The sequence below is a fragment of the Gallinula chloropus genome, assembly GCF_964237585.1.
Source record: "Gallinula chloropus genome assembly, chromosome: 32".
Lineage (NCBI taxonomy): Eukaryota > Metazoa > Chordata > Aves > Gruiformes > Rallidae > Gallinula > Gallinula chloropus.
In genome coordinates, this window is record NC_140117.1 from 939,388 (window position 1) to 963,158 (window position 23,771).

General features: G+C 53.9%; 3 protein-coding genes across 3 annotated transcripts in view; 1 reads left to right on the forward strand and 2 right to left on the reverse strand.

Annotated features, from left to right (window-relative positions):
- Positions 1 to 23,771, reverse strand: part of LOC311202930 (butyrophilin subfamily 1 member A1-like) — a gene marked incomplete at both ends in the record, with an annotated part of 517,675 nt that overhangs the window by 19,716 nt on the left and 474,188 nt on the right. The gene's annotated exons all lie outside the window — the stretch shown is intronic.
- LOC311202840 (class I histocompatibility antigen, F10 alpha chain-like) lies at positions 824 to 3,921 on the forward strand (the record flags this gene model as incomplete). The annotated part of the gene is given in 9 exon segments (XM_084277490.1): positions 824 to 884; positions 1,400 to 1,663; positions 2,415 to 2,589; positions 2,591 to 2,685; positions 2,762 to 3,034; positions 3,121 to 3,231; positions 3,369 to 3,395; positions 3,693 to 3,731; positions 3,908 to 3,921. Coding segments are annotated over 9 exon segments (1,059 nt in total).
- LOC311202841 (class I histocompatibility antigen, F10 alpha chain-like) lies at positions 10,015 to 12,410 on the reverse strand (the record flags this gene model as incomplete). Its single annotated transcript, XM_084277491.1, has 6 exons — positions 10,015 to 10,072; positions 10,226 to 10,319; positions 10,408 to 10,680; positions 10,757 to 11,032; positions 11,568 to 11,831; positions 12,338 to 12,410. 6 exons carry the CDS (start codon positions 12,408 to 12,410, stop codon positions 10,015 to 10,017), a joined length of 1,038 nt encoding a protein of 345 aa, XP_084133617.1.

Sequence of the window (23,771 nt, forward strand, 5' to 3'; positions counted from 1 at the left end):
TCCCGTGGCTGGGGCCCTGCTGAGCGCTGCAGGAGCTGTGCCCACTGAGCCAGCTCTGGGATGGCCGGGCAGCAGCTGAGCTTCAACACAGCCAAGTGCCTGCACCTGCATTTGGGTCATAATAACCCTACGCCATGCTACTGGCTTGGGGCAGAGTGGCTGGAAAGCTGCCTGGCTGAGAAGGACCTTTGACTGACAGCTGGTGGGACATGAGCCAGCAGTGTGCCCAAGGCATGGAGAAGGCCAGCGGCATCCTGGACTGAGTTAAGAACAGTGTGGTGAGTAGGACTGGGGAGGTCGTTGTCCCACTGTGGTCGGCACTGGTGAGGCGACACCTTGAGTGCTGTGTTCAGGTTTGGGCCCCTCACCACAGAGAAGGCCACATTGCTGAGGGCTGGCCTCTCTCTTTCCTCCACAGGAGTTTCTCTTGTGTCTGCAATGGAGAGTGGAGGCTGGCAGCAGATTGTCATGGGCTGGATGGGGTCACACTGCCCATGAGTGCTGGGAGTCTAACTGGGAATAACTGGGAAACGCTCCCCATTGCGATTGGCCCAGAGGCTCCAATTGTCCTGGCCTGAACGACCTCCTGGGAGGGAATTTCAAGGACCCAAAATGGTCCCAGTGATCAGCTTTCGCTTCTGCCAACCTGCAGAGATGGGATCTGCCCAGCGCCCAGTGACACTGGCGGCCAGGTGGTGGCACAGCCAATCGCGGTGCCCGGGTGGTGGTTCAGCCAATCGCAGGGCTCGTGGTGGGACTTCCAGCGAGGTTTATACCAGAGCGGCTCTTTTGGCTCACGTGGTTGTGATGCCATAGTGGAACCATGTGGCCAGCCTGGGCGCTGGGGCTGCTGCTGCTGTGGCTCCTCGGCGGGGCAGCGTGCGGTGAGTGCGGGTGGGGACCTGGAGAATTTCCCTGGGCGTCCGGACTCCCTGGATTCCCTTTCCTGACACCGGTGCTCCATTCCCCCGGCACCAGGACCCCATTTGACCCTCTTCCACCCCGAATAACCAGCACCACCCCAGCTCCCCTTCACTGGGCCCCAGGAAATCCCTCCAGACAAAGGGGGAACCTGGTATCCCGTATCAGGGACTGGAGGCTCCCCTAGAACGCTCCCTCCAGCCCTGCCTTCACTTTCCTAACCCCACCAGGCTCTTCCCCCAGATCTGTTTCTCCTTGGTGCCAGGGACCTCCCTGGACACCCCTTCCTGGGCACCTTGAGTCCCACCCCATGCCCATCCCCCACCCCCGTCATTGACACCAGACCCTCCTGGTGTTCCCTGGAAGCAGAACCCCCTCCTGTACACCTCTCAGTGCCCCAACCAGTCATACGCTCCCCACAACGTGGGCCCCCTCAGCCCAGACCCCCCAACCCTCACTGTCCCCCATGTCCCCACAGAGCTCCACTCGCTGCGCTACTTTGACATTGGGGTGTCAGAGCCCAGCCCAGGGGTGCCTGAGTTTGTCTTCGTGGGGTACGTGGATGGGAACCTCATTGTGCACTACGACAGCGAGACAAGGAGGATGGTGCCTCGGGCAGACTGGATGGCGGCCAACCTGGACCAGCAGTACTGGGACCAGGAGACCCATAATGGACAGAACAGTCAGGAGATGAACCGTGTGGACCTGGACACGCTGCAGGAGCGCTACAACCAGAGCAGGAGTGAGTGTGGGCTGGGAAGGGGCTCTGTGGGATGGGAAACCTCAGAAGGCCCTTCAATGCACCACAATAGTGCACAGGCCTGTGGACCTCCCCCTTTCCCCCAGCCCAGTGACCAGCAGCCCATCCCAGGCCTGACCACCACATCCCACCCTTCACCACCCCTGTAGCAGTGGAGATCCCCCCAAAATAAGGGGCTCCCACCCCATGTACCAGCCCCCCACCATTCCTATGGTACTTTGTACCGTCCACCCCAGCTTGCACTCTCCCATTCTTCAGCTTCACTGAGGTCAAGAAGCGTCAGCATGATGCACTCAGTCCAATGCTCTGACTTGTCCAGCCTGTGGGGAGTCAGGGCTTGCACTTAGTGATGCTTATGGGTCCCTTACAACTCAGGAGTTTCTATGATTCATACCCCCCAACCTAGACCCAAAAGAGCTCCCCCAACCCATCCCACCTGCTAACCCCCTTCCCCAACATTCAGGAACCTGTCCCATCACCTTGCTATTGCAGTGTGCCATGGGCTGGGTGCCAGCCCAGCCATGCCCTGGGTGCAGGGGTCTGTTTCACAGCTTTATGTGACACCCCTAGTTCTGTGGGCCATGGGCAGGGTGGGGGCAACTCTTGTGTCAGTGCCCAATTCCCTCGGGCCTCACACAGGGCTGGAGTAGGGGGTGCTGCCACGGGGCCTTACCCCACTGAAGGCCCAGGGCTGCAACAGCCCCTCAGCTCTGTCTCCCTGGTCGTGTTTCAGGGGCTCACACACTGCAGTTCATGTTCGGCTGTGACCTCCTGGAGGACAATAGCACCAGGGGGTATTGGCAATCCGCCTACAATGGGAGGGACTTCATTGCCTTCGACATGGACACGATGACATTGACTGCGGCAGATGCAGCAGCACAAATCACCAAGAGGAACTGGGAGGCAGACTGTTGCTGAGGACCTAAAGCACTACCTGGAGAACACCTGCCCTGAGTGGCTGAGGAAATACGTGAGCTATGGGCAGGCCGTGCTGATGAGGAAAGGTGAGGGGAGATGGGGACCCTGGGGAGGGGCCAGCGTGGATGTGTGTGCCAGCCCTCACTGCCACCCCCTCCCCAGAGCCCCCCACGGTCCGAGTATCGAAGAAGGAGACCCAGGGGATCCTGACCTTGCACTGCCGCGCTTACGGCTTCTACCCACAGCCCATCACCATCAGCTGGCTGAAGGACAGTGAGGTCAGGGACCAGGAGACCCAGCAGGGCAGCATCGTGCCCAACAGCGATGGCACCTACTACACCTGGGTGTCCTTCGAGGCCCCTCCTGGGGAGCAGGACAAGTACCGGTGCCGTGTGGAGCACGCCAGCCTGGGCGAGCCGGGGGTCTTTCTGTGGGGTGAGTCTGGTGGCCTTGGATTTGTGGAGGGGTGGGCTGGGGGGGTTTCCCCTTTTCCCCTTCATCACAGCCCTGTTTGTCTCCAGAGGTGGAGTCCAACTCATCAGCCATCGTGCTGGGGGTGTTTGTTGCCATTCTGACTGTCATTGGCATCATTGGATTCATTGTCGGATTCATCATCTGGAAGCACAGATCAGGTAAAGCTCCAGGGTGTGGGAGGAAGGCAGAGTCTGGGGGACTGGCAGGGGCTGTGGGCACAATCCACAGCACTCTGGGAAGCCCCCAAGCCTGAGGGTGAAGCACAGTGGATTCTGATGCCTCTTTCTCTCTGCAGGGAGGAAGGCCTATGACAAGGCACCATGTGAGTATCTGGGTCAGGTCTGGCTCCAGCCACTGCCCGGTGCCAGGGCAGTCTTGTGGCTCTGGTTTCTGTCTGCTCTTGGCATTTCCCCATCCCCTTTCTCCCTGTGCCACCCCTCTTTACAGTCCTGTAGTGGGTTCATATGGAATAGGTTGTGTCTCCCATCTGGTGCACATGGTGCCATCCTCCTCTGCTGGTGGCTGCAGCACGGCCATGGCTCCTGGGCTGGCTCTTGGCACATGCACCAGGCCCTCAGCGAGCACAGGGTTACAGCTCACAGCTGGTTCTCCCTCACAGGCACTGGCAGTGACGAGGAGCCTTCCAGCTCGGTCAGCGGTACGTTGTGGGGCCGGGGGGTGGGTGGATGGGGCAGCCCCAGCTCTCTGTGCCCCCCTGTGGAACCCATGGCCTGAGTAACCTCGAGCTGGGGAGTGGGATGTGGAGACCCCCAGAGCAGGTGGTTGGGGACAGGGAGGTGGCCCTTGGTGACAGTGTCTCTTCCATCTTTGCAGTGATCTCAGCCTAACTGCTCCAGGAAGGACCTGAGAGGCTGGATGTGCCCCCTGTGCTCCCACCAGCTGCACACAGAGGTGCTGGAGGCGGCTGGGAGCTGCCTGCAGAGAGCTGATCAGGCTGCGCCTGCCCACGCTGCTGTGCTGGTGGCTCTGCTGGCTGGGGAAACATTTCGTTTGCAAAGCTTTGATAATTGGGCAGTTCAGCTTTTACCAATCTTTTAATTTTGAGGTTGAAAGTTATTTATTCAGTGTGTGCACACACAATAACTGGTCCCCTCCTCCAATGGGCTGTGCCATCTTTCCCTGTGCCTGGGTTGCTCTTGCAGCCTTGGGTTGAGGGCTGTGCTGGTTTTCCCTGGAATAGAGCTTGGTTTCTTCCCAGAAGCCCAGCATGGTGCCGTGTTTAGGACTGTGTTGGGTCTGGCTGAGGTGGAGTTCATTTCCCCCAGCAGTCCTGGCCATGCTGTGCATTGGGAGTGAGCAGGGTGTTGGTACCAGCCCAGGGATTTGGCTGCTGGGGAGCGGGGCTGGCCCAGCATCCAGGCTGTCTCTCCAACATCCCCCTCCCTTGTAGGCTGTGGGTGGGCAAGACCTTAGGAGGGGACACAGCCAGGACAGCTAATCCCAACTGACCAAAGTGATATTCCAAGCCCTCTGATGTCTGCTCGACCATAAAACCTGAAAGGAGGATGAACAGGGGATATTTGTTACTGACCATGCTTGTGTTCTGGAGCAGCCACTGCGCGTACTGAAGCCCGGCTGCCCGGGATGTTGCTGGACATCGTCTGCTGTCGGGCAGGGGGTGGGACTCCATGATCTCTGGAGGTCCCTTCCAACCCCCACAGTTCTGTAAATCTGTGAATCCAACTCTGATGTCACTGGGTGTGCAGTGCAGTGTAATAAATTAGTTTTCTGTCCTTTATTCTGTGTTGAGTCTGTTCTGCCTGTGATGCTGGTTGCAGAATGATCTCTCCCTGTCCTGATCTCGACTCCTGAGCCTCTCAACATATATTTTTGCTGTATTACATGTTCTTTATTTTGAACGATGAGTTATTTTTCCATCTTATTTTCCCTCCATCCCTGTCCTGCTGAAGAGGGGAGTGATGGAGCAGCTTGTCAGGCACTGCTTTCCAGCCATCATCAACCCCTGACAAGGATTTGTGGCCAAAACTGCATTGGCAACACAGTGATGGATCTCAACAGTGGTGTCACAGTGTGATGTTGGGAGGGACACAGACCTAAAGCGATAAGAGATACTCTAGGCCACACCATGTCATGGCTGATGATAAAAAGGAAAAAGGAGTCGGGGATGGGTCAGCATTTCCTCGGGAACTGCCAGGTCATCCATCTCCCTGTGGAAGTGACCAACCCATGCAGACAAGTACTGAGGTTTCCTGCTCTGAAACCATGTAGGTAGGCACTGAGAAGGATTCCTGCCCTGGGGCCATGCAGAGGGGCATTGAGGTTTCTTTCTTCAAGGCCATGTGGGCAAATGGTCACTGACTAAAGCAGGGACTCACCGCTGAACTATAATTGCTGCTCTTGCAGTCTTCCTATGGCTGCTGATGAATCTGAAGAAGCCCTTCTTGTTCTCCTGGACATCCCTTGCCACTTCAATTCCAAGTGGGCCTTAGCCTTCCTTGCTGCTTGTTCATACATTCTCTGACTACATCCCTATAGTCCTCCCAAGTGGCCACTCCCTTTCTCCACATGCTCTAAGCTTTCTTCTTGGAGTTTTTTTGGGGGTTCCTTGCTCATCCATGAAGGTCTCCTGCCTACTTGGCTTGATTTCCTAGTCTTCAGGATGCACCAATCTTGAGCTTGGAAGAAGTGGTGCTTGAATACTGACCAGCTCCCTTGGGCCCCTCTACCTTCTAAAGCCTGGACCCATGGGATTCTCCCAAAGTGGTCTTTGAAGAGGCCAAAGTTAACTCGCCTCCAATCCAGGGTTGTAATCCTACTCATTGCCCTGCTCCTTCCATGCAGGATCCTGAACTCTGCCATCTCATGGTCACTGCAGGCCATGATGCCCCCAACCTTCATGTTCTCAACCATGAAGGTGTTAGTACAAGCTCCAGCAGCACTTCTCTCCTCTCTCTTTCCCTCCCATATCTCCCCAGTCCCGTGTCCCTCCCGTGTCCCTCATGTCATGTCCCCTGTGCCCCTGTCATGTCCATTCTCCCTGCGGTACTCCACCCTCCTCCCCCTTTGTCCCCAGGCAGAAGGAGCATCTGCCCCAGCACTGGAAGTTCCTCAGCACCCAACAGCCCTCAGACACCCATTCAGGTGCTCCAAGCATCCCAGCCTGGGCAGGAGGATGCTCTGCTGGGAGGCGATCTGACAGTCCTGCCTGGGAGCTGGGGCTCAGGGGCTCTTCTGGGCTCACACTGCCCTCTCCTGACACTTTCCTCTGCCTCGCTGGAGGCAGGACCCCTCATCCTTATCAGGACATTCATTACACAGCTCCTAAAATTGCAAACCAGGTGTTTTTTCACCCTGAGCGGAGCCTGTGTTTCTTGCCCAGGCTAAAGTGCAAGGACTGACCACAGGGGTGATCCAGCAGTGGTCTAACATGGCCTTTGCATGGCACTGGGTGTGAGGTTGACCCCACATACACATACAGCCACCAGGTCAGGATAAGGAGAGGAGGTGTCCTCAACACATCCACCCTGCCTGGGCAATTGTTTAACAGCAACCAGAGCAGGAATATTCCTGGATGGTGCCTTTTCAGCCCGTTTTCTTGCTGCAATTCTTGTACCTGGGCCTCCATGACCAAGGTAGGGGCACCATCCATATTCTCATGTCCTCCTCTTGGTCATGGACAGTTGGTGCCTCAATGTCTGCCCTGTCCACTACAGCCAGTTTTCTGGTCCCCATTGCTGTACACCACACCTACGTCCACTGTACAGACTGTGTGTGCTGGGTGTTATTCTGATCTTTGGGGGCCTGAGTATTGTCCTGGTCACTGCAGACCACCCTCAGGTACCACGTACCTTCCCCTCTGGTGGACCACTTCCCTGGTCCCCTGGGATGGGACCAGGTTGCTTCAGCCTCTGCTTCCTCTCAGGGCAAGAGTCCACTGTGTAGACATCCACCATGTCTCCTCACCTGCAAATGTAATGATGATAGTTCAGAGGTGAGTCCCTGCTTTAGTTAGTGACTGTGTCACCTCAAACCTGTCCACATGACCCCAGGGCAGGAGACTTCTTCTCAATACTTGTCTGCATGGCCTCAGGGCAGGAGACATTTTTAGTGTCTGTCTCTGGGGGCTGAGGGCAGGAGACATTCTCAGTGTCCATTACAGCCTCTGTCTGTTTCTCCTCTGGGAGTGAGTGAGTGGCCTGTGGTGCTCAGCCACTGCTTGGGGCTGAACCACCACATTAATCCATAAATTTGTGAGGTGGGCAGGGCTTGTTGCATTAGTGATATTAAACACAAAATACAGATTAATAGGAATAGCAAAAAATCTAAGGGAATGTATTTTCTTTTGCCAAGTCCCTTATCTGCTCCGCTACAGTTGTCAGGGATTGCCAATGTCCCTCTGCCCAACTGCACACTTTAGAAGTTGGACAAGCTTTTTAACTTTGCAACAAATCCAAAACCAGGAAGCAGTCAAGATCAGGTTTATCCCAGGTTACTATGACCTTATTCCTAGATAAATCAGTTCTCCTTTAAACAACACGCCTGCTATCCCTTATTCCAAACCCTCCTTACCACTTCTCACAGAGGATCCCACCAAATTCTGTGTCATGTTCTCCCAGGTGGGCAAACCAGAGAGATTCAGACCTGTCTATCCCATCCCAGCAGATGGGTATAACTGGAGTTAACCTTTTACCTACCCTTTTAGCCAGTCTTTTAACAACCACACCTGCAAGATGAGCTGCTGTAATCCTCTGTGTAGTACTCAGGACTAACAACTACCCAGGAGGTCCAAAGCACAACTTTGCTTAAAAGCCCATTCAGTTATAAAGCTTGCAAACAAAACCACACCACACTATATGCTCAGAGCAACAGATCACAATTAGTAGCATTTAGCAAAACTGGAAATGCTGTTACTATTGTGTGCCAAGAATAAGGTTAGAAGGTCAGAGAGAGAAGAGAGTAAAAGAGGAAAAATAAGATATCACCACCCAGGGATCCTGCAAGGATCAGCATGAAGTTGTAGCCCTTGGATGGCAGGCGTGCACCAGGTGTCCCAAATCTGTATCTTTTATGCTCTCTGGCTCCACCCTTCTGCAAGGCTGAGGTGGTTCAGCCCCAACCAGGGGCTGAGCACCACACACCACTCACTCACTCCCAGAGGAGGAAGAGACAGAGACTCCATGGGTTGGGATGAAAACAGTTTATTGACAAAATCACCATGAAAGCAGAACAGTAACAGCCAATTACACTCACACCTGGTGATAACACAAAGTTCCTTACCAACCCAGTGATTACAGAGTGCTGCACAACACAAGAATCAACCCAACCCCAGTCACACTCAGACTGCTCTGGAGGCACCAAGCCACTGCCCCTCCCCAACTAACCCCTTTGATGGGGAAGTGATGTCAGGTGCTGTGGAAAACAGCCCTGGCAAACTCATCTCACCTGTGCTGGCTGCTTGGAGAGGTTGACTTTGGACTGGCCACAGCCAGGACACAGGCTGAGCATATTTTATGCAGTGTTCTGGAAATGAGTCAGTGGGGAATGGGGATCCCAAGGGGTATTTGACCCCCTGACTGGGCTGATGGAGCAATGAACCCTTTCAGTGGCCTCACACAGGATTTTAGCAAGAAGGGGCTCTGCCTCCACAGGGCCCCACTCGCCTGTCACTGTTCCTTATCAGATAGGGACAGGATCCTGTTTGCCAGGGTGGCTGCTGCCTGAGGGGCTGCCCTTGCAGGGACAGTGTCCAGATGGTTTATCAAATGAGGAAATATAATGTCCAGTTTGTCAGAACAGCTGCTTTGAGGTCAAGACTCTACAGGCCCTTCCAGTCTTGGGAGGATGGAGGCCATAGTCCAAGGCCCCGCAGACGTTTGCAGGATCAAGCCCCTTGTGAAGTGAGACCCAGTACACAAAACTTTACCCTGACTCTGCTGGTTCTGTTATAGAATCATAGAATGGTCTGGGTTGGGAGGGACCCCAAGGATCATAGAGTTCCAACCCCCCTGCCACAGGCAGGGCCACCAACCTCCAGGCCTGGAGCTACACAAGGTTGCCCAGGGCCCCATCCAACCTGGCCTTGAACACCTCCAGGGATGGGGCATCCACCCCCTTTCTGGGCAGCCTGTTCCAGCACCTCACCACTCTCTCTGTAAAAAAACTTCCCCCTAACATCTAATCTAAACCCTCCTTTAGTTTTAATCCATTCCCCCTTGTCCTGCCAGTGTCTACACTTTGAACAAGCTGATTCCCCTCCTGTTTCTCTGCTCCCTTCAGGTACTGGAAGGCTGCAGTGAGGTCCCCCCACAGCCTTCTCTTCTCCAGGCTGAACAAGCCCAGTTCCCTCAGCCTCTCTTCACAGGGGAAGTGCCCCAGTCCTGTAATCATCTTTGTGGCTCCTCTGATCCCTCTCCAACAGTTCTGCATCTTTCTTGTATTGGGGCCCCAGCTCTGGACACAGGACGCCAGCTGGGGTCTCAGGAGGGCAGAGTAGAGAGGGACAATCACCTCCCTGTCCCTGCTGGCCACCCCTCTTCTGAGGGAGCCCAGGATACCACTGGCCTTGCGAGCTGCAAGAGCAACTGCTGGCTCATGTTAAGTTTCTCATCTACCAGAATCCCCAAGTCTTGCAAGACAGATTGTTTGAGACAAACCACTCATCCCAGTACCATGAAATGGTATCTGAAACAATATCCAGGGGGCCACATCCAGCTTCCCCATTCACTCATGGGACAGAAAGACTGGGATCACTGCAAAGATGGGAGGAAGAGACAGTGTCACCCTGGGAAAAGTCCCTGTCCCCAACCCTCTGCTATGGTGGTCTCAGTGTCCCCACCCAGCAGCCCAGTGTTGCTCCAACCATGGGTCTCAAGGGGGAGCACAGAGAGCTGAGCCTGCCCCATCCACCCTCCAATCCCATGTCATACCTTTGGCCAAGCTGCCAGAGCTGCCATCTGTGCCTACAGGGGAAAAACATCTGCGAGCTGCCACCTCGTGCTCGCTGTGGGCACAGTGCACCTAAGAGGAGAGAGGAAGAGGCATCAGCATCCACTGTGTGTAAACCTCAGGCTCAGGGGCTTCCTGGAGCACTGCAGCTTGTGCCCACAGCCCCTGCCAACCCCCCCAGGCGCTGCCTTCCTCCCACAACCTGGGTCTTTACCTGATCTGTACTTCCAGATGATGAATCCAGTGATGGTGATGACAGCCAGGATGGCAAGGGGAACAACCACCCACGGCATGATGGTCAATTGGTTGGACTCTGGCTCTGGGGAAGAACAGGGCTGTGAGGAGGGGGAGAGCAAGGGGAACCCCCCTAGCCCACTCTTCCACATGCCCAAGGCCACCAGACTCACCCCAGGGAAATACCCCTGGCTCAGCCAGGCTGGCGTGCTCCACACGGCACCAGTACTTGATCTGCTCCCCAGGAGGGGCCTCGATGGACACCCAGGTGTAGTAGGTGCCATCGCTGTTGGGCATGATGCTGCCCCACTTGGACTCCTGGTCCCTGACCTGACCGTCCTTCAGCCAGCTGATGGTGATGGGCCGTGGGTAGAAGCCGTAAGCGCGGCAGTGCAAGGTCAGGATCCCCTGGGTCTCCTTCTTCAACACTCGGACCGTGGGGGGCTCTGGGGAGGGGGTGGCAGTGAGGGCTGGCACACGCATCCACGCTGGCTGCTCCCCAGGGTCCCCGTCTCCCCTCACCTTTCCTCTCCAGCACGGCCTGCCCATAGCTCATGTATTTCATCAGCCACTCAGGACAGATGTTCTCCAGGTAGTCCTTCATGTGCTTAATGGCAGTCCTGTCTGCCTCCCACTTCCTCTTGGTGATTTGTGCTGCTGCATCTGCTGCAGTCAATGTCATCGTGTTCATGTCGAAGGCAATGAAGTCCCTCCCATCATAGGCAATTTGCCAATACCCACTGGTGATACCATCCTCCAGGAGGTCACAGCTGACTATGCTCTGCAGTGTGTGAGCCCCTGAAACACGACCAGGGAGATGGGGCTGAGGGGCTGCTGCAGCCCTGGGCCTTCAGTGGGCCAAGGCCCCCTGGCAAGGGGATGCGACAGAGTCCTGAATGCTGGGTGAGTGAGCAGATAGGAGATGGCATGGGTTGCAGGAGCCCCTCTGGCTCTGGGGTGGGGTGTACAAAGGAATGGTGAGGTGCTGAGACATGGGGTGGGAACACCTCTGGTTCTGGGGGTATTCACTGCCACAGGATGGTGAGGGCTGTGATGTGGCAGCCAGGCCTGGGATGGGGTGCTGGGCATGGTGGGGAGAAGGCCAGAATGTGCTTTGTGGGGCACCCAGAAGCCTCCCTGGCTCTGACGCAAAGGAATCCCATGGAGTGTGGGGCAAGGGGACAGGGCTGCTTGGAGCCTTCTTCCAACAGCACTGGGCTGGGAAGGATTGGCACATCCCAGGGCAGTAGCATGAGGAAGGGTAGTGTCTTCATGGGGGAGAAGGGAGTGGAGATCTCCCATCCCACAGAGCCCCTTCCCAGCCCACACTCACCCCCACTCTGGTTGTAGCGGCTCTGCAGTGTGTCCAGGTTCACTGTGGAAATCTCCTGATTTTTCTGCTCAATCTGGGTCTGCCGGTCCCAGTGCTGCTGGTCCAGGTTGGCCACCATCCAGTCGGCCCGGGGCACTGCCCTCCCCTTCTCACTGTCGTAGCGCACAATGAGGTTCCTGTCCACGTACCCCACGGACACAAACTGGGGTACTCCTGGGCTGGGCTCTGACACTGTGGTGTGGAAGTAGCGCAGGGAGTGGAGCTCTGTGGGGACACAGGGGTCAGTGAGGGGTAGGGGGTGCAGGGTGAGGGTGCCAATAGTGATGGGGTGCAGGATTGGGTGGTGAGCCTGGATGGGGGTCCCAGAGCAGCAGATTGGGGATGTGGGGGTCAGCTTCAAGGGGAATTGTCTGTTAGGGAGGGGTATGTGTCCAGGAGGGGATCCTCCTTCCCATGAAGGGAAGCCGGGGGGTCCTGGTGATGATGAAGGGAGGCCATGGCAGTGAAAAACCCAAAGTTCCCAGGAAGGGGGTCCAAGGGTGTCCCTGGCATCAAAGAGAAAAAGATCTGTGGGACCATCTTGGAATGGGATGGAAAGGCTTGGAAGGAGATGGAAAGGGATGGAAGGGGAGTATTCCAAGGGGGCACCTGGTGTCCAGGGATTGTGACCAGGGGTCCCTGTGCCCTGGGGTGGTCCGGTGCACAGGAATGAAGAACCGTTGTCAAGAAACAGGATCCAGGGGGGTTCCTGGGTCCCCACCCGCACTCACCGCACGCTGCCCAGCCAAGGATCCCCAGCAGCAGCAGCCCCAGCGCCCGGCCCAGCCCAGCCCCATCGCTCATCGCTCCAATCTGGGTCCCCGATGTCATGAGAATAAGGAGCCCTGCTCTGGGACAAACTTTGCCACAAGCCCCGCCCCTCACCCCACGATTGGCTCTGCCACCACCCACCAGCCAATGGTAGCCTGAGACACTTTTTACCAGTGACTCCCCCACAGCACCGCCCAGTCACCCCAAGTCACCCTACCCATCCCCTCCTCAGGGTCCCAGAGCCCCCCATGGCCCAATATCACCTGTATCTCCCAGCCTGAGGACACCTCTGGGCTCCCCAAGTTGCAGATCTCCCCTCCACCCCAGCCCTACTCTCCTCCCCTTACCCTGGGGCACCCTGAGACCCCCAGACCTGCCTGTCCTGGCGGGACCCAGGCGCCTGGTGCCCCATGGCTCTTCCCACCTGGCTCTGACACCCTGCAGGTTTGTGGGTGAAATAGATGGCTCAAGTGTGAAAACCTCCTGGGGAGTGTGGGCAAACCCCAGGGCTTGGGGGAGGTGCCCCTTGACCCTGCTATCCCTTGTGCCCGGAGCCCCTCCTGCCCTGGGTTGCTTGTGGCCTCCATCACCTGTGCCCAGTGTGCCTCAGGCCTGGCAGCGCTCCTGCCTGGCACTGCTTGTACCGCGTGTCCTGCAAAGGTCCTTCAACTGACCAGTTCAAACCAGCAAAACCACCTTCCAGAAGGATCTGGACTATCTTCTGCCCTGTCTCAGAGAATTCCTCTGCTCTCTTACCCCACATGATGATGTCATCAGTGTACTGCAGGTGCTCTGGTACTTCACCCCTTCCAGTGCAGTCAGGGTCAGCCCAGGGCAGATGGTGGAATTGTGTTTCCACCCCTGGGGCAGTCGATTCCAGGTGGACTGGGCACCCTTTCAGGGACAGCAATCTGTGCCCTGCTCTCTGCTGCCAAAGGCATCCAGAAAAATGCAGTAGTCATATCAACTGGGGCGTCCCACTGCGCTGCCTCTGACTCCAGTTCCTGCATGTCCAGCACAGCAGTGCTCATGGGCAGGGTGACTCCATCCAGCCCACGACAGCCTGCTGTCAGCCTCCACTCTCCACTGGACTTCACACTGTTCTTAACAGAGGAAGCTCTCTGTGCCCACACACATCAAGGGTCCGAGTCCAAGCCAGTGCAGAACGCCCTGTGCCCACCTGAGCAGGAGTACCCAGGCTGGGTCTCACCTCCCCGGTACCCAGGGACAAGTGCCCAGAGCCCAGGGGGACAGGAGGACAGGGCTGCTGCCCATCCATCCCAGAGCTGGCTCGGCGGGCACAGCTCCGGCAGCGCTCGGCAGGGCCCCAGCCACGGGACACGGGGAAAGCTGGGAACTCCAAGCGGGTCGGTGCAGTGTGATACGAGGAGGACACGGGCACAGCCCAGTGCCTGGATACTCCCTGCCATCCATCACTGTGTTGCCAAAGCAGTTGTGGCCACAAATCCTTGTCAGGGGTTGATGATGGCTGGACAGCAGTGCCCAACAAGCTGCTCCATCACTCCCCTCCTCAGCAGGATGGGGATGGGAGAAAAATAAGATGGAAAAAAACACATCAGTCAAAATAAAGAACGTGTAGTATAGCAAAAAATTGAATGAGCCAAAGGAAAACCAAAGGATTTATTCACTATTTCCCACCATCAGTAATGTCCAGTCACCTCCCAGGAAGCCAGGATTCAGAACTTGCAGTAATTTCTCCAGAATTCAAACATCATGAATAACAAACATGCCCTGTTCCTGCTCCTTCCTCTCAGCTGGATACTCCCCACTGCTGGTGCACAGGCTGAGCCCACCCCAGGGTCAGACTGTTCACCCCAGGGGGGCTGGGGGCAGCCGGGCAAAGCAGCTCCTGCCAGGACGCTGCCCGGAAGGGCTCCCGACTCCCACTGACTTGGCACGGCTGAGCCACAGCAGGAAGTGGGGGCTCACAAGCGGCGCCTCCCAGTGGGTGCTGGGGAAAAGGAGGGGGGGACATGGGGAGCGCCGAGGGCTCGTGGAATCAAAACCCACAGGAACACACCCCACCGCCTTCCCCACACACATCCCCACTGTTACCCACATCCTTAACATACACCACACCCACAACCGACACCAGACAACACACACCTCCAGGAAACTGTCAAGCTGAGCAGCACAGTCAGCAGTGCAGAACCGGTCCCTGACTGGCCAGAAATGAACCGTTTGGGAAAGGTTTTGCCATGTTTGTGTTTCTCTCACTGGATGGCTACGCGGTCTCCTTCAGCCTTTGAGGATGCCTGTAGCTACAACAGTTACAACTTGTATTAGAATCAGCTGTATTCAGCACACCATTGTAAGGTTGGTGTCAGTTGTGCAATATGCTCCCTTAGGACCTGGTGATGTAAATGCCACCCCAATACAGCCAGAGGACAAGTCAGACACCCAAACCACAATGAGCATTAAGACCCAGCAAAGCTGTGCCCCCTTTTAGTGGCAGAGGCAGGAGCTGATGGTAGAAATGGAATCCCTTGAGAGGCCCATTTTGAGTCAGACTCAGAACACTGGTCTGTGGCCAGGGGCTCTCTCCATTGGTTGGGATGGCATGTGCAGTTTATGTTCTACAGGGATCAAGAGACCTCATCTCCCATGGCTGAGTGTTTATGCACTGTTTGGGTCATCAGCCATAAATCTTCGGAGCTCCTGAACAGTTTCACAGTTTCAGGGTCGTTTTTTTCAGTTTGAGTTTTTTTGTTCTTTTTTTGTTGGATTGTTTGGGGTCTTTTTTCCTCCACACCAATCTGTCCTGGCCTGTTGTTGTTTTGTGTGGGGTTGGGAGTGGATGGGATGGGTTGCACTGGGATGTGATGCAATAGGATGCTGCTGTGATCAGGGTCCGTTGGTGGAGGAGACCTCAAGGACGTGGAAAGGGGTGGGGAAGGCAGGGAAGAACCTGGGGTTGCAGAAACCAAGAACTATGTGGAGTCCAGGTACCCAGCTGCTCAGAGCCCATACTGATGCTTGGAGCCACTCCTGCTGATGCTGTCACCACTATGCAGGTAGTGAGCAGAAAATGGCCAGGGCTGGGACCCTCCTGATGCACTGACCTGGGGCTTTTCCAAGCCCACCTTCTGTCCCCCAACCCCTTTTTGGCCCTCTCCTTGGTCCTGGTTGAAGTTTTATTTTCAGATCCGTGGAGCCCAGTCCCCTCCTGGGAGGTTTTTGGGTTTCTTCCTCATTGCTCTGAAGCATCAGAGAAGAAAGAGCATGGAACTTTCCTCTGTTGCTTGGGATGGGCTTGAGCACTCCTGCTTCTTCATCCCATGACCTCTGGGGGTTTTATTCTTCTCCCTCTTGAAGGTTTGGGGCAATGGCTCCAGCCCCAGCTGCTGCAGATGTTTTACTGCTGCTGGCAGAGCCTGTGACCTTCAAGGAGGTGGCCATGTCTTTCACCAAGGACTCAGCAATGGTTCCTGATGGACCCACATTTTTTGTGGATGTCATGCTTAAGAGCTATGAGGCTGTGATGTCTCTGGGTAAGGAGTCCTGTCCTATCCAGGGCTGGAGCCAAGATCTCCTGCAGGTTTGGCCTGTGGTCTTTGTGTTAAAGTTGCTTTTAATTTTCAGATGGCTCCAGGCCTGCAGCACTCAGGAACGAGACAGACCATCTCCTTGATGCTCCTGGGAGACATGGGGGGGAGGAACATCGAGGAAAAGCCATTTTGTCCTTCTCTTCTGTGTCATTTTCCAGTCTTCCTGCAGGGGTAGCTTCCCTTTCCCTAGACTAGTTCCATCCCAGCACTTGTTTTTGGGACAATGTTTGATGCTTGTCCTCTGTGGAGCTTGGGGTGAGGATGCACATTCACCCAGGCACCTGGTGTTCTGCATGACCAAACCATCTGAGAGTTTGAATTTCTCTAACCTCGCAAATACTCTACAATTCTCAGGTCCCTCATGTTGTTATCTCCCAATTTCACCCTCTGGAACAGGCTTTCCCGTGGCCAAACTGGATTTGCCCCGAGATGTAAGAGTGAGGAGAGCACTGGGGTCCTGATCTTCAAGGAATGGAGAAAAAAGGAGACCTGAGCAGCAGGCTCACAGGTGAGGATGGGATGTCTGTACCAATAACCACCTACACCAGCACACACTATTACATCCTAGCACTATCACATGCCAGGTTTTTAGCCAATGTGTGGAGGATCCTCCTAGAAGATACAGCTCCACTGATCCTGGCTGGAAACCAGAATAACTTTCTTCTCTAAATGACAAAATATTCCTTGTCTGTGGACTTCTCCTTCTTCCACGTTCCTCACACCCTTCCCATGCTGCATCGTGGGGTCCCACCCATGGGGGACAGTCCTCCATGTAAATCCTCTCCCACAGGGCTTCAGCCCTTCCCCAGCTGCCCCAGCATGGATCACTGCTTTGGAGTGCAGTCATAGATAACAGAATGTCTTTTAGTCTCTCATGCCCAGACTGCTCCAGCCTGGTCCTCCATGGAGTCACAAGCCTCCTCCTACAGCATGGGTGCCCCTCCCCCATCCCCCTCCTTTCCCTCCATGGGCTGCATGTGCTGGCAGGGGCTGGCTCCAACACAGCTCACAGCATCTCCTGTCTGTCTCCACCTGCTCCAGCATGGGGCCTCTCTACAAGCTGCAGGTGGGGTCTGGGCCTTTTCCATGGGCTGCCAGGGGACACCCGCTCCACCATGGGTTTCTCCAGGGGCAGCAGGGACATCTTTCTGGCACCTGGGACGACTCCTCTCCCCCTTCCCTGCCCTTGGTGTCTGCAGTTTCTTACATCTTCTCACTCCCTTCTCTGGGGGCACAAAGCAGCTGCTTGTGGGTACTTTTCTCTTAACTGTGATTCCCAGAGGCGCTGTGACCATCGCTGATGGGCTAAGCCATGGTCAGCATCCAGTCTGGCCTTGAACCCAACTGTTCTTTACACTCCAGGCCCTACAGAAAGCTTCTCTCTGTTTCTTACAGAAGCCACCCCTGCGGCACCCCCTTCTCCACCAGAACCCTGCCACAAAAAACTACAACACCTTTCTGTGCACCAAAATACTCACAGAGGAGAGAAACAAACTTGGAGCATGAGACCTGGAGGAGTGGCTTAAAGAACTGGGGGGATTTAGCCTGGAGGCGCCTGAGGGGAGACCTGATCACTCTCAACAGCTGCCTAAAAGGAGGTTGGAGTAAGGTGGGGGTTGGCTGCTTCTCCCAAGGAACTAACAATAGGACCAGAGCAAATACTCTCAGGTTGCAATGGGAGCAGGTTTAGATTGGAGATTAGGAAAAAATTCTTCACTGAAAGAGGGGTCAGACATTGGACCAGGCTGCCCAGAGAGGTGGTGGAGTCACCATCCCTGGAGGGATTCAAAAGATGTGTGCACATGGCACTCCAGGAGATGGTTTAGAGTCCATGGTGGTATTGGACAGGCGGTTGGACTTGGTGATCTCAGTGGTCTTTTCCAACTTTAAGGATCCTATGAAATTGGTGCTGCAGGTGTGGAAGGTCATTCAGTGTGAGATCCTGCCTTGGTAAAGATCAGAAGCCACACATATATAAACATCTGAGGGTGCACACTTTGTTGGAAGAACACTTTGCCAGTGTGTTTGCACCTGTAGAAGCTCAGAAAATCATTCAGTGAGAACAAAACTCCATTAAAAATGATCTGGTCTGCATGTCAGCAGGACTATGAAATATTTCAGAGGGTCAGTCAAGGAGGAAAAGAAGCTGTTAATTGCTGTGTGTGGGGCAGTTGGGCTCATGAAGTGTGGTGGGCTTTGTATGACCTGTGTGGGTCTCATATTTAAATAGGCCAGTTTGTCCCCAGTAAAAGCAGCTTTTACGTGGTCCTCATCGTGTTTCTCATGATATCTGGCTGGTTGTTTATGTCTGAAGCACTCTTGGTGCAGGAACCCAATCAGGTAAACAGACCAAGGCACCACACCTAACAACCTGTGCACGAGTTGGGGGCTGAAGCAGCAAACTGCACGTTTCCTGTTGTTGTGCTGCAGGAAGCCTTATGCAGGCACCACCCTCGCTGTGGTCTGAGGTGCAGTGTGATCACAGAATCATAGAATAATAGAATGGTTTGGGGTCCCATCCCTTGCCATGGGCGGGGACACCTCTCACCAGACCAGGCTGCTCAAGCCCCCATCCAACCCATATATGAACACCTTCAGGGAGGCTGCAGCCACCACTTCCCTGGGCCCCCTGTTCCAGTGCCTCACCACCCTCGTAGTAAAGAATTTCTTCCTAATATCCAAACTAAATCTAACACCTTCCAATTCCAAACCATTCCCTCATGTCCTATCACTCCAGGCCCTTCTAAAAAGTACCTTCTCAGCTTTCTTGCAGGGCCCCTTTAGGTACTGGAAAGCCACCATAAGATATCCCTGGAGCCCTCTCTCCTCCAGGCTGGACAACCCCAACTCTCTCTGCCTGTCTTCACAGGAGAGGTGCTCCAGCCCTCTAATCATTTTTATGGCCTCCTTTGGACTTGTTCCAACAGATCCATGTCTTTCTTATGTTGGTGACTCCAGAACTGGACACAGTACTCCTGGTGGGATCTCACAAGAGCGGAGTAGAGGGACAGAATCACCTCCTTTGATCCACTGTCCATGCTCCTTTTGACGCAGCCCAGGATATAGTTGGTCTGCTTGTAGCTGTTAAGGTGGACTAGCTCAGAAACATCTTGGAAAGGCTTTTCTGGAGCCATCCAGACCAGGATCAGAAATGGTGGGGACCTCCCCAGCCCCACTCTGTCCCAGTATTTCCAGATGCTAGGAGCTGCATTACAGGGTTACAGGAGGAGGGACTTGCCACAGGCAGGTGAAAGGATGGACATGCTGCCTGAGGACAAGAACAAAGACCTCAGGGAATGTTTGGGTTTGCAGCACCTGTCTGTTATTTTCCTATATATTCCCACACCCCCCACTCAACAATACCTCCCAGAAGCACAAAAGAAGGTCGTTCCTGATGTATGGAAATAGACTCTGTAACTCAAAAGTTATAAAGTCGGTATGTTTATTCAGCGCTGGGTGCACGGGGGATCGCTCCACCATGGACATGCACCCTGAAGCAGCGGACCGACCCTACATTTATACAGTAAAACAATGAATAATCTATTAACACCTGTACATAATTATTACCTAAACCTGCCTACTCCTGCTTCACATGCTAATTAGCTTATCAGTCCTTTGCACTTGCACAGATCCTTCCAAGAATTGTGGTCAAATGTCTTTGGAATATGAGTGGTGGTCCCCTTATCTGTAATGTGATGTTTTCTGCAAGCTTGCGGTGTTCTCATCGGTCTGAGCTAATTTATGTCCTTGTTAACCATCTGTTTTCCTTTAGCAAGTGAATCTATGGACGTAGGAGTCATCCTGTTTTCGAATTCTTGCCCCTTATAACCACTTTCTCAAGGTAATGTGAGATTTTCACAAGCAAGCCTTTTGTTGGGAAAGAAAAACAGGCTTTCTCCTCCATGGACCGTAAGAAGAATTTCCTGCCCCTTTTCTTTGATTTCCTCTAGTATATGTTGTAAATCTTCACGTTTTAATCCTATGGGGACAGGATGTACCATCTGTGATAGGTAAGATTGGCCCTTAAGAGTTGGTGAGTAATTATTGGGGCCGAGTAACTAAGATCACATCCTTTGCTGAGGTGACACCAAATCTGGTCCTCTATCCAAGGACATCACCGCTGGAACTCCAAACCTGGGTATTGTTTCTTGGAGCAGTACTTTGGTTACTTCCCAGACTTTAGCAGTTCTACACGTGAAAGCTTCTGGCCAGCCTGAAAAGGTATCAGTTAGTACTAATAGATATTGATACCCCCCCTTTTCTAGGGAGTTCTGAGAAATCAATCTGCCAATGTTGTCCCGGACCATTTCCTTTTCTGATCTTTCCAAATTTTGGCCCTTTTACAATTTTAGGGTTAGTCTGGAAACAAAGATCACATTGTTGGTTTACTTGCCTAATGGTAGTATATAGGTTTCGTGCTATTATGTTTCTCATAAGAACTTTATATAGGGCTTCTGCCTCCCCACCCCAGTGCCTTTACCTATGTTCTTCTCAGACTACGGACCATATCATGTAGGAAGGGATTACTATCTTCCCATGTGGGGTTATAGCCCACCCTTCCTCATTATATGATCCCTTGAGGTCATTAAGAAGTTTACAGTCTTCTTTCATATATTCTGGATTACCTTCTAAAGATACTTCTCCGTCAGGTATTAGCGCACCGTCTACCGTAATTGTTTCCCTGGCTGCTTGTTTTGCTTCCCTGTCTGCCAACTCATTCCCTCTTTCCAGTTCTGTGCTCATTTTCTGCTGTGCCTTTTAATTGCCACCTTTTCAGGAAGTTGGACTGCATTCAGGAGTTTCAAGATTTCTTCTGCATATCTGATGGTCTTTCCTTGAGAATTTAACAGTCCTCTTTCTTTCCAGATTGCTCCATGAGCATGTACCACTCCAAAAGCATATTTAGAATCTGTCCAAATGTTTATAATTCTTCCTCGGGCTCTTTCCAGGGCTCAGGTACGAGCTATAATCTCAGCCTTTTGGGCTGCTGCATTGGCTGGTAGTGGCCTGGACTCTATTACCCTTTCGGTGGTAGTGACAGCATATCCTGAATGTTGCCTTCCATTCAGCATATAGCTGCTTCCATCAGTGAACCAATGTTCAGCTCTGTGGACAGGGGCATCTTTAAGATCTGTGTGGCTAGAGTACGTGGCCTCGATCGTTTCCAAGCAATCGTGACTCACCAGCTCTCTGATGTTCATCAGGAAGTCCCAATGCTGGTGCCAACATCTGGGCTTTCTTCTGCTGATGGAAAGCTCAATCTGATTCTGCATCCCACTGGAGATGTCGCTGGTTAGCTGCCATCAGGGAATATAGTGGCTTAACAAGCAGACCATAATCACATATCCAAAGTCCGTAGTTCCTTTGTAGTTTGTGGTCGGGGGAGGTTGGCATATGGACTCTTTCCGGGCTTGTCCTAAGACCCGTTGTCCAGCACTGATCTCGTACCCCAGGTACGTCACCTGCTGTAACACCACCTGTGACTTTTTCTGGGAAACCCAATACCCCTGTAGTCCCAGAAAATTTAACAGACTCATGGTCCAGGTGATACAGGATTCTTCAGTTTTAGTAGCGATGAGAAGATCATCCATGTATTGTAGCACTTTCCCTTCTTCTGATGGTGGTTTCCATGATTCCAATTCTTTTGCCAACTGGTTCCCGAATAGCGGTCCTGTCCCAAGTGCTCTGTGCTCATCCCTTTACCTCCCTGCCCGTCCTCTCCATCCCAGCAACCCAGGATCTGGGAAAGCCCAAGACCATGTGCCTGGGAGGATGGGTACCTCAGGGAGGTGTCCTGTCTCCGCTCCCATTGACCTCAGTGAACAATCCATGTGACATGACCACTGTGGAAAGAGACATTCCTTGGGTTTTAGGGTCCATTTCTGCTATTGACAAAGAAAATTGTGGATCATTAAAAAGTGGTTAAGCTCTTGTTTCAGCAGCTTTGGGATGGTAAATTGTCCCTGCTGATCTGATATTTCTTTTTCTGTTTGCTTCCCAGAGGAACGAGATGAAACATGGGGTGAGTGTCCGTGAGCTCTGGCATGGTGTGGGGTCCTGTCCCGGGCGCTCTGTGCTGGGCCCTTTCCCTCCCTGCCCATCCTCTCCATCCCAGCATGCCTCGGTCTGGGAAAGCCTAAGGCCATGTGCCTAAGACGGTGGGCAGACCAGTATGGGGATGGACCCTCTGCTGTGCACAGAGCTGCTGTGGACCGGCTCTGGAATGTACTAGGCTGGAGGGAGCAATTCCTGGGATTTGGGGGCTTTTTGCAGTTCCCAAAAAAGTATTCTGGAGTCTGTCCAAGCTCTGTTTACTTCTTCATGAACAGTTACCACATGAAAAGCTGTTCCCTCTCATAAAATATTGCTTTTTTTTTTAATTCCAGGGGAGTGAGATGCAGCGCGGGGTGAGTCCCTCTATGACCTCCTTCACAGTGTGGGGTCCTGTCCCGGGTGCTCTTTGCTTGGCCCTTTCCCTCCTTGCCCATCCTCTCCATCCTGGCATCCCTGGGTCTGGGAAAGGCCAAGACCATGTGCCTGGGAGAGTGAGTGGACTGAAGAGACCAGCACGGGACTGAACCCTCCCAGCTGCCAAGAGGACCGGGCACCAGGCGTCGGATGTGTCCATGGTGGCAAGGAGCCATGCCTGTAACTTCATGGGGCTTTTACCATTACCCAAAGGGAAGAATTTGAAGTCCTGCCTGAGCTCTGCCCCTCTTCCCTCTCTAGAGCACCAGCCATGGGACTTGACCATGCAGGGAGTAGTTTTTCAGGTTTGGGGTCTTTCCGCACTTCCCATGTCACCAGTTTGATGTATTTCCCAGGCTCTGGCTGCTCACTCCTGAGCACTTATGTGATGAGAAGCTCTGTCCTCTGATTGAAATACGCTTTTGCTTTATAGAGATTAGACATGGTGTGATTGGTGAGTCTCCACGAGCTCTGGCAGAGTGTGAGGTCCTGTCTTGGGCGTTCCATGCTCAGCCTTTTCCCTCCTTGCCCATCCTCTCTACCCCAGCATCCCTGCAGCTGGGACAGCCCAATACCATGTGCCTGGGAGGGTGGGAAGCTCGGGCAGACCAGCGCAGGGATGAATCCTGTGCCCTGCCCAGAGCTGCTGGGGACCATCTCTGGGATGTGACCAGACTGGTAGGGAGCAATTCCTGGGGTTTGAGGGATTTTGCACTTCCCAAAAATGTATTCTGGGTTCTGTCCAAGCTCTGTTTTCTTCATTTTGAGCTGTTACCACATGAAAAGCCAACCCCTCTCATATGACATTGTTTTTTTCCCTTTCCAGTGGAAAGACATGCAGCATGGGGTGAGTCTCTTTATGTCCTCCTTCATGGTGTGGGGTCCTGTCCTGAGTGCTCTTTGCTCAGCCCTTTCCCTTCTTGCCCTTCGTCTCCATCACCGCATCCCTGGGTTTGGAAAACCCCAAGGACAAGAGCCTGGGAGGGTGGGCAGCACAGGGGGAGGTTTGTATTCTGCCTCAGTGACAGTGGCCACACACAAGGACATCAGCCCTTTTTGGGAGGAGAAACAGCTCCTGAGGTGCCAAACCTGGCTGGCTGCTGTTCCCCAGCACCGGCTGCCAGGAGAGGTGCCGCTCAAGAAAAAGCCACCTCCAGTACTGGCACCCAGGCAGGGATGGGAGGTGGTTTGGGGTCCCTTCGCTGTCTTGTCCCTGGGAGCTGCTTAACACTTTGTTTTCTGAGTCTGGGCTCTGATAGGAGGATGCTCCTCACCTGGGGAGGGGCCTCAAGACACACCCAAATGTGGTTAATCCAGATGTGGGAAAATTTCTGTTATTCTAATCAACCTGCTGCAT